This window comes from Phalacrocorax carbo, chromosome Z (assembly GCF_963921805.1).
Source record: "Phalacrocorax carbo chromosome Z, bPhaCar2.1, whole genome shotgun sequence".
Classification (NCBI taxonomy): domain Eukaryota; kingdom Metazoa; phylum Chordata; class Aves; order Suliformes; family Phalacrocoracidae; genus Phalacrocorax; species Phalacrocorax carbo.
Window position 1 is genome coordinate 51289941 of NC_087548.1, and position 14628 is coordinate 51304568.

The window sequence follows — 14628 nt, forward strand, 5'->3', positions numbered from 1 at the left end:
TTTGTGGGGTTCCTTGCCTGGAACAAAACACCTGCAAAAGCTCAACTCAGTACAAACATGTTATATTGTTCAATTGACTTTGCCGCAAATTTACTGCCATTAAACCCATACCTCTGGTGTTCATCATTTGTGATGTTACTGTAAAGAATGTATTACTTTACTTCCAAGTGGTTTCTCCTGGTGACATAAGGGAAACAGCAGATAATTTAGGAAAGACTTTCCCCGCCCAGGCAGTAAGGAGGAGGAAAATGGGACTGAAAAGAAAAAACAGTCTCTTCCTTTTCTTTCTTCAGTAGGAGGAGGAGGGAGAATGAAGGAATGTTCCTAGAATTCAGGAATAGGAGACGGAAATAAGCTTGAGAGAGAAAATACATGTTTGCTATCACAGAGAGCTCATAAAATTCTTTCCCATAGTAATTTATCTCAGTACCATAAAATTGTCATCATGATGACAACGTGATGAGAAAAATACAGCAAAGTACTAGCAGGGATTCATGCAATTAATATTCTTGGATGGAAGAAAGAATTCTCCTTTTAAATTGTTAAGAATGACATTCTCAAAAACTTCTGCAGCTTCTAAAGATTTGTTAAGACAACTCCACTTAGTCTGCAAGCAGTTATGGGGTTAAAATATTTCCTGAAATATTTCAGTATTGCCTTGTTAGCTCTTCTAAATGCCTTTACTGTATTTGGAGACATAGTTGAACCTTTTTCACCATAAAAAGATATTGCGTGAGGGAACAAACAAAAATTCCAAATGTAAATGGCTGAATAGCTGCACTTATGTGGTATAATCAGTCATTCTGAAATCTGAGTGGGGGCTACACATCACAGACAGGGGTTATGATACACTGCCCTTAACCAGTTTGCTAGACTGAACCCAGTAGCTCATTAAGAGCATTATTCTGCTCTGATGAGAATTATATTGTTCCTCCAAATAAACTTCACATGCCAATGCATTGCCATTATTTTTCTTCCTTTTCATACATTTATGCTTAATCAATCTCTGATGACTTCAGGGAGTAAAGACTGTATTGCTTGGTTTTACACATTATAAGGATCCTAACCATTACTATACAGACATTACTATACATTCTTGTTTGTTTGTTTTTTCATACAAAGAATTGTAAAAAGCTGCTTCACTGCTAAAAGGTAACCAAGTATTTACAGAACTCTTTCATGGTTTGATCATTTCAGGAGTGCTTGGCCTCACAATTTTTTTCTTGTTATGCGATGGATTTTTTTTGTCCTAAAAAAATAATATAGTGATAAGTGTACGGGGTTTTGAAATATTTTTTAAGTCATTGATGCAATGTCAAGCTTTCAGAAAGTAAAACTCTGGCATGTTTGTGTATGGATAATTTGGCACACTGCAGAAATGTATTATCATGCAGTCCTTACCTAATTATATGCTTGTCTTCTCATAGTACAAACTGAAAAAAAAGTGGAAAAACTCTATTAAATGGAATGCATGGAACATGTAGGTAGCATAACACAGAATGAAAGAAAGCCTGCAACCCTCAGAGCCTCTTCTTCATCCTCCCAGACCTGATGTGTTAGGCATTATCACAGGAGTAGGTTATCTTCACCCATGGAGACAGGACTGTGAACACAAGGCCCTCTTTTTATCTAGTATGCATGTTTCACAGGTATACTGACAGCAGTAAATGGTATAAAGCTCCTTGCACGAAAGAACTGTTTTCTAACAGTTAATATAAAAGAGCAGAAAATTGCTGGATGGTAAAACACTGTTGCAGGGACCTCTATGGCCCAGTATGCTGTACTGCAAGTACCACCTCAGTAGGCATTAAGCAGTCATTAAACAATAGGACAGAAGAAAGAAGAAAATGCTGAAGTTCGGGTGTACTGGATCCTACTTGGCTTATGCAGGAAATGACAAAGAATGTTTGAATGTGAGAAAAATATTTTGTCAAATCTCATTGTGAGCAATGATCAACTACATTTGCTGAAATAAGTAAGAATGTTTGGTGTAAGAGAGACAAAAATTATTCAAGTTATAACCCCAGTGGTTAGACTTTACAAAGTTATAAGCTACTGAAGAGCTGCCATTAAAATGTAGACAATCAAGAAACTCAAACTATAGCCAGTAGAAAAATACAATATCACCGCTTTAGACTAAAGATCATTAGTCACAGGAAAACAGAAGGGTTCCCTTTCTCTTTTTCTTGTGCTAGAAAAGATGCCTAATTATTCGTCTATATTTCAGGTTTAGAGGTGAGTTAAAGATAGAATCCGTATGTTTCCTCTCACTGGATTGATAACGGGCTTCCTCTAAGTCCTCAACAGCATGAACAGTGGACCAAGCACTCACAGAAGTCTCCAGATATTACACTTCCAGACCCCTTTGAATTTTACGTCAGTCAGACATTTTTGTAAATTCTATCCACATTCTTTAGAAGGATATTTTACATTGTCTTAATGCCCCGAATATACAAATATCTACTGCATGCTTTGGAATTCTTCCTTACCAATAGTTTGGAAGCTTAATACTGAAAGATACGTATTCAAACTGTTTGTGTCTTCGCATTGGAATTACTGTGCTCACCTCAAAGAAGTGGGCTTTCAGTACACAGTTCTACTGGCAGTCAGGATTTTAAAAACTGGACATAATCACAGTTGTAGGCCTGTCATTTTTCATATTTCTGCCTAGATCAAAATTTAGCAATGTACTGTAAATGTGTAATATATTTTTCTGGAAAGCACTGTTTTACCAGTAAAATCTCATGCCAGCATAGATGCTTTATAAGAAATAATTTTTAAAAAATAAGTAATTATTTCTTACAACCTGCAATAATTAATAGATTCTATGTTAGAATCTTTTTTACTATATTTTGCAAATCCACTCAACTTCATACACCTTGCCTGGAAAACCTGGGTTCACTGATTTTATTCTTTATACTGTGCATTTCCCATCCTCAAGATGCTCTGGAAAAGAGGACATAAAATGAGCATACTAAAGCCATGCTCTTTTCTGGAGCATCTTTTTATAAAGAACAGTGTCCATTCTTCTCTTCAGCTTAGTGGAACTAAGCTGTAGTAACCTCTGCAGTAAAGAACAGAGATAGTATTGTCAAAGAAGGCTAGGTACTGGTAAGTTACGTTTATTTCTCCTATCTGAAACTGTTGCTGTAGATTCTTTTTACAGATGTCTAGAAGAAAGAATAAATCTTAAAGGGTAAGTTAGGGAGTTCTATTTAAAACAGAAACTGATGTGCTGCTTTCTCAAAAAAGACATTAATTATGTGCAAAAGTATGCAAAGATTTGAGAGAAGTGTGAATTAGTGTTTGTTTGCATTAATTTTTTGGCAATCTGAGTTTTCAATACAATTTGTACAGAAGGCAATGGCTCTTCTGAGTAGACTGGCTTGTATCAGCTCTTGAAAAGCTGAAAAGACTACAAGTAATTCTCAGGTGATTTAATAAATACTCACTAAAAATGCATTGGTCTCTGTTTTGCTCTAGCTGAATTCAAGAACATATGCGGGAATATTCCTGGCTTCACTTTTGATATTCATACTGGAAAAGCTGTTGGTAAGTTGCACTGAATTATTTTAACCAAAAATAGTTTTGCTAAGGTTGTTGCAGCTGCATAATGGTACCAAAATGAACATTTCGTATAATAAAATTCTAATTTCATTGTAGAGTTTACAATGGTGACATAAATTGTGAGGCCAATTTTTGTGTAAAATATTTCTGATTTATATTTTTTATTTCTACATTTTGTGCTCAGCCTCCATCCTAGTTCATGGGTTTGAGTTTTAATTGGTAAGGTATTGGTTTGGCTTCAAAAATATTGTGGGACTTACCTGCATATTTGCAACAGCTCTGCATCTTGTCTAAGACTTAGTATTACTCTGTTCTGATCACTTCCTGGACTTCACACAGTTTATTTTCTTTCATAATGGGTGTATCTTTAGATTTATATCCTGTATACAATTTCTATGTAGATAAAAAGGAAATTCTCAACTCAGTTTTAAGCACAGTGAAACTGAGAATACAAGCAGTATGTAAAGCCTTGAAGTACTGTACTTTGACTAGGTCATCTCACTTTCAGACATTGATGAATGTAAGGAAATCCCAGGAATCTGTGCAAATGGTGTTTGCATCAATCAGATTGGCAGCTTCCGCTGTGAATGCCCCACTGGATTCAGCTACAATGACCTGCTCTTGGTCTGTGAAGGTGATTTGAAATTACATTATTTTCTACTTAGCCCTCATAAACATGCTTATCTTAAAGGGGAGGGGAACACTTAATACACATGTTTTTCAAAACTAAGAGAGAGAAACTGTGAGCTTTTTTTGTAGGGCTCAAGTCTATAAACCAGTTTGTGACATGTTTGTCTTTAACGCATATGCACATGCACTTAATAAATTTTGTAATAGTTTTGTGTCAAGCAATTTACTGACTCCTAAATAGGAAGTAAATGAAATGCTTTTATTGAATTTTATTTCATTTTAGAGAGGAAATTTAATTTGTGTTCTTAATACTTCCCACAAAATAGTTTCCTTGATTTTTTTCCATCTTGTGTCTGTTCTACAGTTTTATAGGTAGAGATATTAATAGAAGATAATAGTGAAACTTTGTGTTTCCTGAAGTCAACAGTTTTGTCATTGGTATTCAAGGGTCTTGTGCAGACATGTGCACCTTAAAAAGCTAACAAACTGCCACTTACTATTCAGTGCAAAGGCAAAAGGGAACCTTTGTTAATACAAAAACTGATTTCTTTAGGCAGATATTTAAATTTGCAAAGCCACTTCAATGTTTAGTAAGTCTGATTCACAGGATCCTGCATCCAAAAAGTGTGTTATGGATGAAATTGTATTGATTTTGTTTTTCATTTGCATTAATTGCACAGGAGGCTGAAGGGCAAAGTATTCATGCTTTGCCGAGGACAAAAGATTGTCTTGCATAAGATGGACAATACAGTCTAAATTCTAGCCAGAAGTAACTATTTTATGGTTTCTTATGTCTGAACCATCACTCTTGGTATTTCAGATATTGACGAGTGCGGCAATGGAGACAATATCTGCCAGAGAAATGCAGACTGTATCAACAGTCCTGGTAGTTACCGCTGTGAATGTGCTGCTGGTTTTAAACTTTCACCCAGTGGTGTCTGTGTTGGTAAGAAATCAGTTGACTTTCCTCGTCTGTTTGAATCTGGTTGTACTTTGTCAGTGCTATGTGTATGGATTCTCTTGAAGGGTAAAAGCATAATTTATTTTCTGTTACCTTGTGTATTCTGCTGGTTTTTGTAACAGTTTTTACTTTATAGCCCTGTTTCTTTCTAGAAGGGAAGAGAAGACAGTACAATTTTTAAAAAGCATTCTTGATGTATCAACCAAATCCTAACAGTAGTTTTGACCTCGAGGTGTATAGGGAAAAAGTTCCTATAAAATGGAAGTTTTGTTATGATTCAGGTTTAGTTATGGATAATTTTGAGTCTGGTTTTAATAATAAGAACAGATTGTAAAAACATGTTTGTGTAAAATGAATGAACAATAAAAGTCAATAATGCGTACCATCTGTTTTATATTTTTGTTATAGATCGCAATGAATGTCTGGAAATTCCTAATGTTTGCAGTCATGGTTTATGTGTGGACATGCAAGGGAGTTACCAGTGCATATGTCACAATGGTTTTAAGGCATCCCAAGACCAGACTATGTGCATGGGTATGGAAAGAAAATGGTTTTGTGTGTGGTTTGCTTGGGGGTTTTTTTTGTTGTTTCTTTATTTTTGGTTTTTTTTTTCAAAAGGGAAAGGACATGAGTCTAAATTTTTTAGGACATTATAGTGACATTAAAAGACTAAAGTATGTGAAGTTGTCCTTGGAATGGAAATATTAGTTTGAGGAAAACATAATATTCTCAGAGATAGCTCCATGTTACTGAAGAATATATTAACCCCATTTTAACAAAAATACATCAGAGTGGCTTATTTGACAGGAAGTTTGTAGGAGATATCACAGAATGATAGAGTTTGGAGATTAAAAAAAAGACAGAATTTTCAATTAGTAATTTATTACGGTCATGTTTCATTTAAAGAACAGAATCCCACACTTAATGTAACTTAAATCTATACATATTTTATATTAAAATTATTACATCATAGAGATGATATAAGAAATAAGCAGATTGCAAAATAAGAGCAGTTTTCTGGTTCTTTTAGTGTTCAGTAATCAGTTCTACAGGGTTTTAAAAAGAAAAGGTGATGCATATGTGAATTCAGTTCTCTGAGAAAAATATCCAAAAATTATTTTGATTTTTGAAATAATGATAATCTAAATGTCTGTTCTAAGCTATAGAGGATTTCAGTGTCTTCTATAACACAGGTTTGTTCCCATTTCAACTTTAAACAGACATTTAAAACCTGTTCACATTGTATTACATATTCCTATATGCCTTGAGTCTTCTCATATTTGGACTAAACATTTGTCAAACCATCTGAGGAGTGACTTCTGTTAATAATGCAAAATTTTGAAAGCCTGGCTACTCAAAACAGTACCTTAATTAATTAATAAGTAACTTAAAAAACTAAAAGAATGTAGACCTGTACTAGATATAAGGAACCAATTTTTTACAATGAGGGTGGTGAAACACTGGCACAGGTTGCCCAGAGAGGTGGCAGATACCCCGTCCCTGGAAACATTCAAGGTCAGGTTGGACGGGGCTCTGAGCAACCTGATCTAGCTCACTGCAGGGGGTTGGACTAGATGACCTTTAAGGGTCCCTTTCAACCCATACCATTCTATGATTCTAATTCTAAAACAAATTCTAAAAAATTTGTAGTATGAAACACAAATCTAGACAATGACAGATTATGGAAATGATGCAGACAACAAAATATTAACTGTCTGTAGATCAATAAAATGTTTCAGAAAGTCCTCAAGAACTAGGAGAATAAGATCTAAATACCTTCCAGATCCCCATGAAACTCCAGAAATTACTGAAACACACAGCAGAAAACTCTGAATTTTAGTGCCTCTTAAAAAATGTTGTTTCCGAGAGTTTTTAAGCAGTCTTTATAATTCTGGATGTAGTCTTGTCATAATACATTCACATATGTGGACTGACATGTGAACAATGACACAAAACTCCTTTCTAGAGAGTTTTTAACAGGTTTTCATGGGCTTAAGCGTAAAATACGTACATAAAACATGGGATAGTTCCAGGGCTGTGACGCTCAATCTTTTGACATAAGTTCTGATCACTAGTGTACATTAAGAAATTAAGAAATGTTAGTATGAAAAATAAAGACAGAAGAATGCTTTGAGATACTGCACATGCACTTCCTTTAATCTTTTCGTGTAACAGTATCTTTTATTTTAAAACACATATAAAAGATGTGTCAGGTAACATTTTCCTATGTGCACCCAGAAGCTGTAAAAATCAGTAGTATAAATAGAAAATGTGACAGCTGAAAGGAGAAGCTGATGTTTAGAATATTGTCGCTGTGCACAGATAACACAGTAACACATACCTGGGAAAATCAGTTCGCATATACGGTTTTGTTTCTGTCTGCAGATGTTGATGAATGTGAACGCCATCCATGTGGAAATGGAACTTGTAAAAACACGGTTGGATCATATAACTGCCTGTGTTATCCCGGATTTGAATTAACTCATAATAATGATTGTATGGGTAGGTGATCTAATCCAAACTTTATTTTCATTGCTGCTGGGTTGGTATGGCAAGGAGGATGGAATATAGTTAAAACTCAAACAGAAGACAGGTCAGGGTGCTAAGAAAGTTAACCACGTGCAGTAACTGATATTGTTAACAGCCCTAGAGGTTAATCTTTACTATCATTTTTTAAACTAATTAAACATATTTTTTACTGGTTATCTTTAGATAATGTGATCCCTAAATCTCTGGACCACTGGAGCAACCGTACAGTTCACTGACATTTTAATGCAGCCCTCACCTCCATTAGATTCTCTGGGTAATTACACTACATGTCCTTGACTACTGGTACAGTCCATAGGCACCACTCACAATAAGCATATATTATATCACACCATCAGTGTTTCCTCATGAATTTAAAATAATTTCTTTATTTCACCATACTACTTGCCACTTTAACATAGTGTGAAAGAGGAAGCAGAACCAGCCATAATAAAACCAGTACAACTAACCTACCAAATCTGCTCTCCTAAGGTGAACTCTGCTTATACAGAGCTTATACAGGCATTGGTGTTTCCTGTTCCCTAAAGCACAGGGCACCAGAGTATCTGATGGTTTTGGACAATTTAAATTCCTGGATGCTTGCGATAAAGCAACTAAAATCTTGCTGGGCTGAAGAACAGGCTTGTAAGTCTCTGGAGATATTCGCCCTTGTGCAGAGCACAAGCCAAAAGAGAGGAAGACTTTACATTCCTTCCTGCTACAGAAGGAAGACACAACAAAGTCTACTGGCTCCTTTCTGGTTCAGGAGAGAACTAAAACATCTTAAATAAGTATTTTAAATCCTCTCCATTTCCAAGAACGAGAAAATTAAAAGCTTGTTCCAGTAAGAAGAGTCTGCTGCCAAAGAATGGCACTGTTTGCCAAGGAGGTTCTTCCCCTTGGCAGTATAGCTACCAGTCTACTGCCAGGAGCATCCAACGCCTCTGCTCCAGGCTGCGCCTTCGAGGAGGCCACGGAGCCCGAGATGACTCAGAGATTTGGCCTTTTGTTAGCACTCCTCTTGACAGCTTGGAGAGCCTCACGGCTTTCTTCCAAGCTGTCCCCGTGATTCAAAGGCAATTTAGCCTTGAATACTTTGTGGAGGTATTTCTGCTTGCAGAACTGTAACACAGAGGAAATGCACCATGGAATAAACCACTAACACAGGCATAGCTGTCCTGGCTGAACAGAAGGTACATCTTTTTCAGGAGCTGGTAGTTAATGGTTCAGAAGAAGACTAAAACCTCCTCAGTAAAACTGATGTTAGTCTTCATCATTCAAATTCAAGTATTGTAAAACAGTGAAGTGCATGTTGTTCTTACACCATGGTGCTTATCCAATCTCCTTTTCATTTATTCTGACACTTTCTCATCTGTATTTTGACTTACTCAGTGCTCATTTAAGTCTGCATTATTAAAGTAACTCTACAAACCAAAACGCATTTTCAAACCTCACTTTCAGAATTGTTTACAAAGGAGAAAATCATCCTGCGCAAAGCAAATAATATATTCCAAAACTTGAAAATGACAAGGCAGGCTGTAGGAGGAAACTTGAGCACATAAAAATCCAGATAAAATCCAGAACACTCCATGTAACATTTTCTGTTCTGTGTCTGGAGTTAGTACCATACAGTCACTTGGCAGTAATTGAGTATCTCCAGATGCAGTAGCTGAGGTAATGCTGCAAGTCTGAAAATTATAATACCCTATAAAAAGAGTGTTGTTTAAATAGAACATATACCTTAATGCACTTGAGTGAGAGTTACTTTCCACTAGCTGTCAGCTGTTCCCTTGTTGCTGCAAGATTTGCCTTTTCCACAGAAATGCATATTGCAACTTGACTGTGTTTATACTACTATAGTATATTGTATATACTATGCTGGGACTCAACTCTCGTTTTGTGTGTTTTATTTTGCTTTTTTAACAGATATCGATGAGTGCAGTTCCTTCTTTGGTCAGGTGTGCAGAAACGGGCGGTGTTTCAATGAAATTGGTTCCTTCAAATGTTTATGTAATGAAGGATATGAACTTACTCTAGATGGCAAGAATTGCATTGGTATGTATGATACCACATGGAGATGTTAAAACACTGATGAGCTGAAATAAACTATTAGCTCCCATCTAGATGGAAGCACCACAGTCTGAGTATCTAAGCATATAAAAAAAAAAAAAAGACAGTGGCTTTTAATGAAAATACAGTAGAAGTAACTGGGTTTTGGAATAGTTATTGATCTTCAAGCATTTAAATGCCTTAGAAAAATAAAATTAGAAAAGAATCCTACAGTCATTTTCTTGAAAAAGCCTCTTTTGTTACCATATGAATTACATGATTCTAAGTCTTTCTTGATTCCATCTACTTTTCAAAGATACTAATGAGTGTGTGGCGCTACCCGGTTCATGCTCTCCTGGTACCTGTCAAAATTTGGAAGGATCATTCAGATGCATCTGTCCACCAGGATACGAAGTAAAAAGTGAAAGTTGTATTGGTAAGGCAAGTTGTAATTGTTGCTCTGGACAATTTAGAAATTAGAAAAAGTATCTGGTTCTAATTTGGTACAAAGTAGTTGCACACACTAACGTTTGTGAATGTTGCCCGAACTAAAATCAAGGTGACAGAGAATAAGTAAGTAGCAAAAGTCTTCAGGAAGACATTTTAAAAATGGAAGGCAAGATATTTTGTAATGTATTGTACTATATTTTGTACATTAACTTCTTCATTGATGCAAACAAAACTAAAAGAAATGGTATTCTGTCTTTCATTTACTTTTTTTAAAAAAATTTATAAAACAAACCAATTGTGTACTGGATTTATAGGTCTACAGAAAGGTAATTATTGGCAATCAATGCATGAAATAAGCTTCTGGTTTCCGAGGGCTATGAAGTTTAAAAATCTCGATAAAATTGTGGAGCTTATGGGAACACTTCCTTAAATTGGTTTCTTCTAACAACTGTTTTCTGGTTTCATGTTTTGTATAATGTCTCTCAAGTGCTGAGATTCACAGGAGGAGGAAGAGGGTATAGCAGACCTTTCATCAGTTTGCATGTTCTTGTTTGTTCATAGAAGTTTCATTTAAACCCTTTAATATCTTTTAGGAGCTGTATGTCACACAGTGAATTAAGATTTGGTGTGGCAGAGAATGAGAAATAAATCCAAATTACAACTCCCTTTTCCAGCAGAGCAAAGCACAGGACTACTGTGAATTTACTGGGCATTTAAATTAACTCTGTGGGGCACTTGGCAAAGAAGGTGCACACAACTAGTTTTAGGTAGCTAACCTAGAAGCCTTAGGTTTCTGCATGGTCAGAGGACAGAGTAAGCACTGTGACTATATTAAGAAATCTGATTTTCAACTTAAATGACTGAAGTTAGCTGGTGTGGACACCCCAGATACACATTCATCCAAATAACTTCCAGTAATAAAGGAGCAGCTTGTCCCTGTAAGGACAGAATAAAACCCTTTTGAGGATGTAAAGATTTGGCCTATCACCACCTAATCTCTATGGATGCAGGAACTGGATCACAGGAATCTTTTTGAATTTTTGTTTTAAACAATAGGATGTATATTCTAAGCCCCAGAGTTCTCTCATCTTTTTGTGTCATGCCACCATATTCAGTTTGCCTGCCAACTTCGTGCTGTCTTTTGGCAGCTGCCATTTCCATATTAGCAATCATGTTTGAGATTAATTCAAATCACATACAGTTGTAAAATCATGAATTCAAAATGAAAGCTTTTGGTTTACCAGGAATATCACTCTTTATGGACACTTTAGTATCCTGGCAGAATCTCTTGGTATTTTTCACAGCATCAGTGACAGCCAAATAGATTTTTGCCTGAACTCAGTAAAAGGGACCTAATTCCATTCTTTTTCTTCATTCTGCTGGATCTCCAGAAAATTTACAGCTAAAAGTCCTAGAAAATGCCTAGATAATCACATGTGATTGTACTAATACTTTGATTAATATTATGACAGCTCTTGCAATGTATATTGCCCATTATTTTCTATTGTTCTTATGCAAACAGCTTTATAAGAATTCATTACTTCTGTCTGTAATGTGAAGGTTGGCAATGGCTAGATTACTTTTTTGAGCTCAGGGTGATTATATGCAGGAGAAACCAAAGCAGAGGGGGGCTACAGAAAAATTCTTAGTTTTCACCTACCCATTTAATGTATTTCCTTTGTTTCCTTGGCCGCTAAATAGAGGTCAGTTTTCTAAGATTCAGTAGAGTAGAGAATCTAATATCAGGGAAAATGGCACAACAAATTTGCGACTTAACATCCATGAAGCTTGATTACATTGAGAATACCTATTCCTGCCTACACTTAGGTTAAGATCAATATTGATATTATTGTAGTATGCTTATACAGCCATAGGTCTCTGTGGTGGTTCTTTTAATATCCCTTACTGGAAGGCTCAGGAGGGGTTGTACTGCAGGTATAGCTTTGAAGATTATTAAAATGCACTTCAGAATTTGTTAAATTATAACAGCTTCACAAATCACTTTAGCAAGGAGGCTGATATCTTCTGTCAGTATTTCCAGGATAGAATAAATTAAAATATAGTTTAAAAAAATAGATATTAAAAATTGAAGGGCTATTAATGCATTACTTTTCTTACTCTCTTGTCTATATATATGCAGGATACGCAGCCTGATACCATTTGAGGTGCACAATTTTACAGGCACTTGGTGTTTATATTAAGTACTCTTTAGTTTAAGTTTTTTATAATTATAAAAAGATATCTAAAAAAATTAAATCTCGTGTGTGAATAGTCATAGCAATATACTCTTTATGCAACTGAACTGGAAAAAATTTAAATAACATATCAAGAGTGGCTGTGGAAGACTGGTAAATATAAATCTGAATATATTAATATAATCATAGACCTCCCTTTAATAGTAGCTAGCTATAGCTTCAGTTCAAGAATCAGTCAATCAGCATGAAAAAAGCCCACCTTTAATTACAAAGAACCTCCAACATACGTATTTCTAAGAATTCATCTTTGGGTGTTCTATGTTTACAGAAAAATGTTTTTCTTATCAGAAATCTGCCTTCTCCTCTGATTCAGTCTGAAAGCATTTATTTAATGTTTATATTATAAATATAACAAAGAACAGAGAATGTGATTTGGAGAGGAAAGCGCATGCCAGGGAAATGCTCTAATTTGAAAGAGTTAGTGGAACCTTCAGACTGCTTTATTCTTAGGTGGTTTTTTTGAGGATCACTTTCTGCTCAAGTTAAATAAATAAATAAATGGTCTTTCTTAACCAAGGAATTCACAGCCAATAGGATCATGGTGAACCTTTTATCCTTTAATTTACAGATATTAATGAGTGTAATGAGGATCCCAACATCTGTCTCTTTGGCTCTTGTACAAACACTCCAGGAGGATTCCAGTGCATCTGTCCTACAGGTTTTGTGCTCTCTGATAATGGACGGAGATGTTTTGGTAAGTTAATGATTAAGGATTATTATAACTTATTGTAACAGGTAACAGATACTCTGCAGAATGAGTAAAAAGGGACCTCTGCAGGTCCCTTCCAAACTACGCCCTTAAGAATGTTGGAAAGGGCTTTCAAAATAGTATGAAAAATACAGGACTAACATTATTATTTTCAGGGCTAGACAGTCATCATCTAACGAGGTAGAAGGTGCTAGCTCCACATAAACTGTATTTTCTTTTTTAGATACTCGCCAGAGCTTCTGTTTCACTAATTTTGAGAATGGGAAATGCTCAGTGCCAAAGGCTTTCAACACCACAAAGGCAAAGTGTTGCTGCAGTAAAATGCCAGGAGAAGGATGGGGTGATCCTTGTGAGCTCTGCCCAAAGGAAGAAGAAGGTACACATCAAGGTTTAAAATAAAGCCTTTTTACATGGGAGAAAAGGAAAAGCACATTTTTATTGTACCTTTTTGATCATCATCAGGAGAGATCTTTTTGGCACTCTACCTTAATGGCCTTTTCTAGAACCATTTTCAGGTCAACAAAAGGAACAAAATCAAATCGAAGAAACCACAGAAAAAGAAAGTTGTTGGTTTTACTCTGTAGAGGAATTAAATAGTAGCCTCCATCTGTAGATCTAGCCTGCTTTAGACAAAATAGAAGAGCAAAATGGGTCATTGCCAAGAAACCCTGAAGTAATCAACAGTTTTCACTTCTTGGTTTTGTCCCAGTGCAGAAAGGGGAAGGCACCAAGCACAGGCACACGGAAGCTCGAGTTCCAGTGCCTGTTACTTTTGCATCTGGCAAGAAAGCATAATGACCATGATTTAAACAGTTTTGAAAAATGTGATATAGAAGATTTTTGGATGGCTTTAACCATCTGTCGTGGTTGTCTGTCTCACTCACTCTCTTTTTTTTAAAAAAACATACCTCTACAGTTGCTTTTCACGACCTGTGTCCATATGGTCATGGAACTATTCCTGGAATTGATGATACACGTGAAGGTAGGTATTCTTTTCCCTGGTAATTAAAAAAAAAAATTATTTATACTTAAAACTAGACTTGGATATTATAGAATGTGACGGCTTACTCCCCACAGCCCCAAATGACAAGAGGCTGACCTTTAAGAAATGTGGACCACTATGAAACAAGTTAAAAGATTACCTTTGAAACTGCATGGCTAGAGACAAACAGAATAGGGCGCTTAGTTTATTTTAAAATATGTTTTTAAGATTTGATACAGAAATGCATCAGCTAAGTGGTTGCTAATATTTTTCTGCTTTTTAGATGTCAATGAATGCCTTGAAAGCCCAGGGATTTGCTCAAATGGTCACTGCATCAATACTGATGGATCATTCCGCTGTGAGTGCCCCATGGGATACAACTTAGATTACACTGGAGTACATTGCATCGGTGTGTCCATATTTCATAAATTATAAGAACTTTAACAATTGAATTTAACATGCTATCTGAAATGTGTCCCAGTTCTCTTCAGTTTGCATT

General features: G+C 35.8%; 1 protein-coding gene across 2 annotated transcripts in view; it reads left to right on the top strand.

Moving 5' to 3' along the window:
- The window catches only part of FBN2 (fibrillin 2), a 183263-nt gene that overhangs the window by 150921 nt on the left and 17714 nt on the right, over window positions 1–14628 (top strand). For both annotated transcript variants that reach the window (XM_064437967.1, XM_064437968.1), the window contains 11 exons: window positions 3484–3552; window positions 4076–4201; window positions 5018–5143; window positions 5567–5692; window positions 7544–7660; window positions 9611–9739; window positions 10050–10169; window positions 13007–13132; window positions 13371–13523; window positions 14064–14129; window positions 14413–14538. In XM_064437967.1, coding sequence (XP_064294037.1) covers window positions 3484–3552; window positions 4076–4201; window positions 5018–5143; window positions 5567–5692; window positions 7544–7660; window positions 9611–9739; window positions 10050–10169; window positions 13007–13132; window positions 13371–13523; window positions 14064–14129; window positions 14413–14538 — 1284 coding nt within the window. The remainder of the gene's footprint in view (window positions 1–3483; window positions 3553–4075; window positions 4202–5017; window positions 5144–5566; window positions 5693–7543; window positions 7661–9610; window positions 9740–10049; window positions 10170–13006; window positions 13133–13370; window positions 13524–14063; window positions 14130–14412; window positions 14539–14628) is intronic.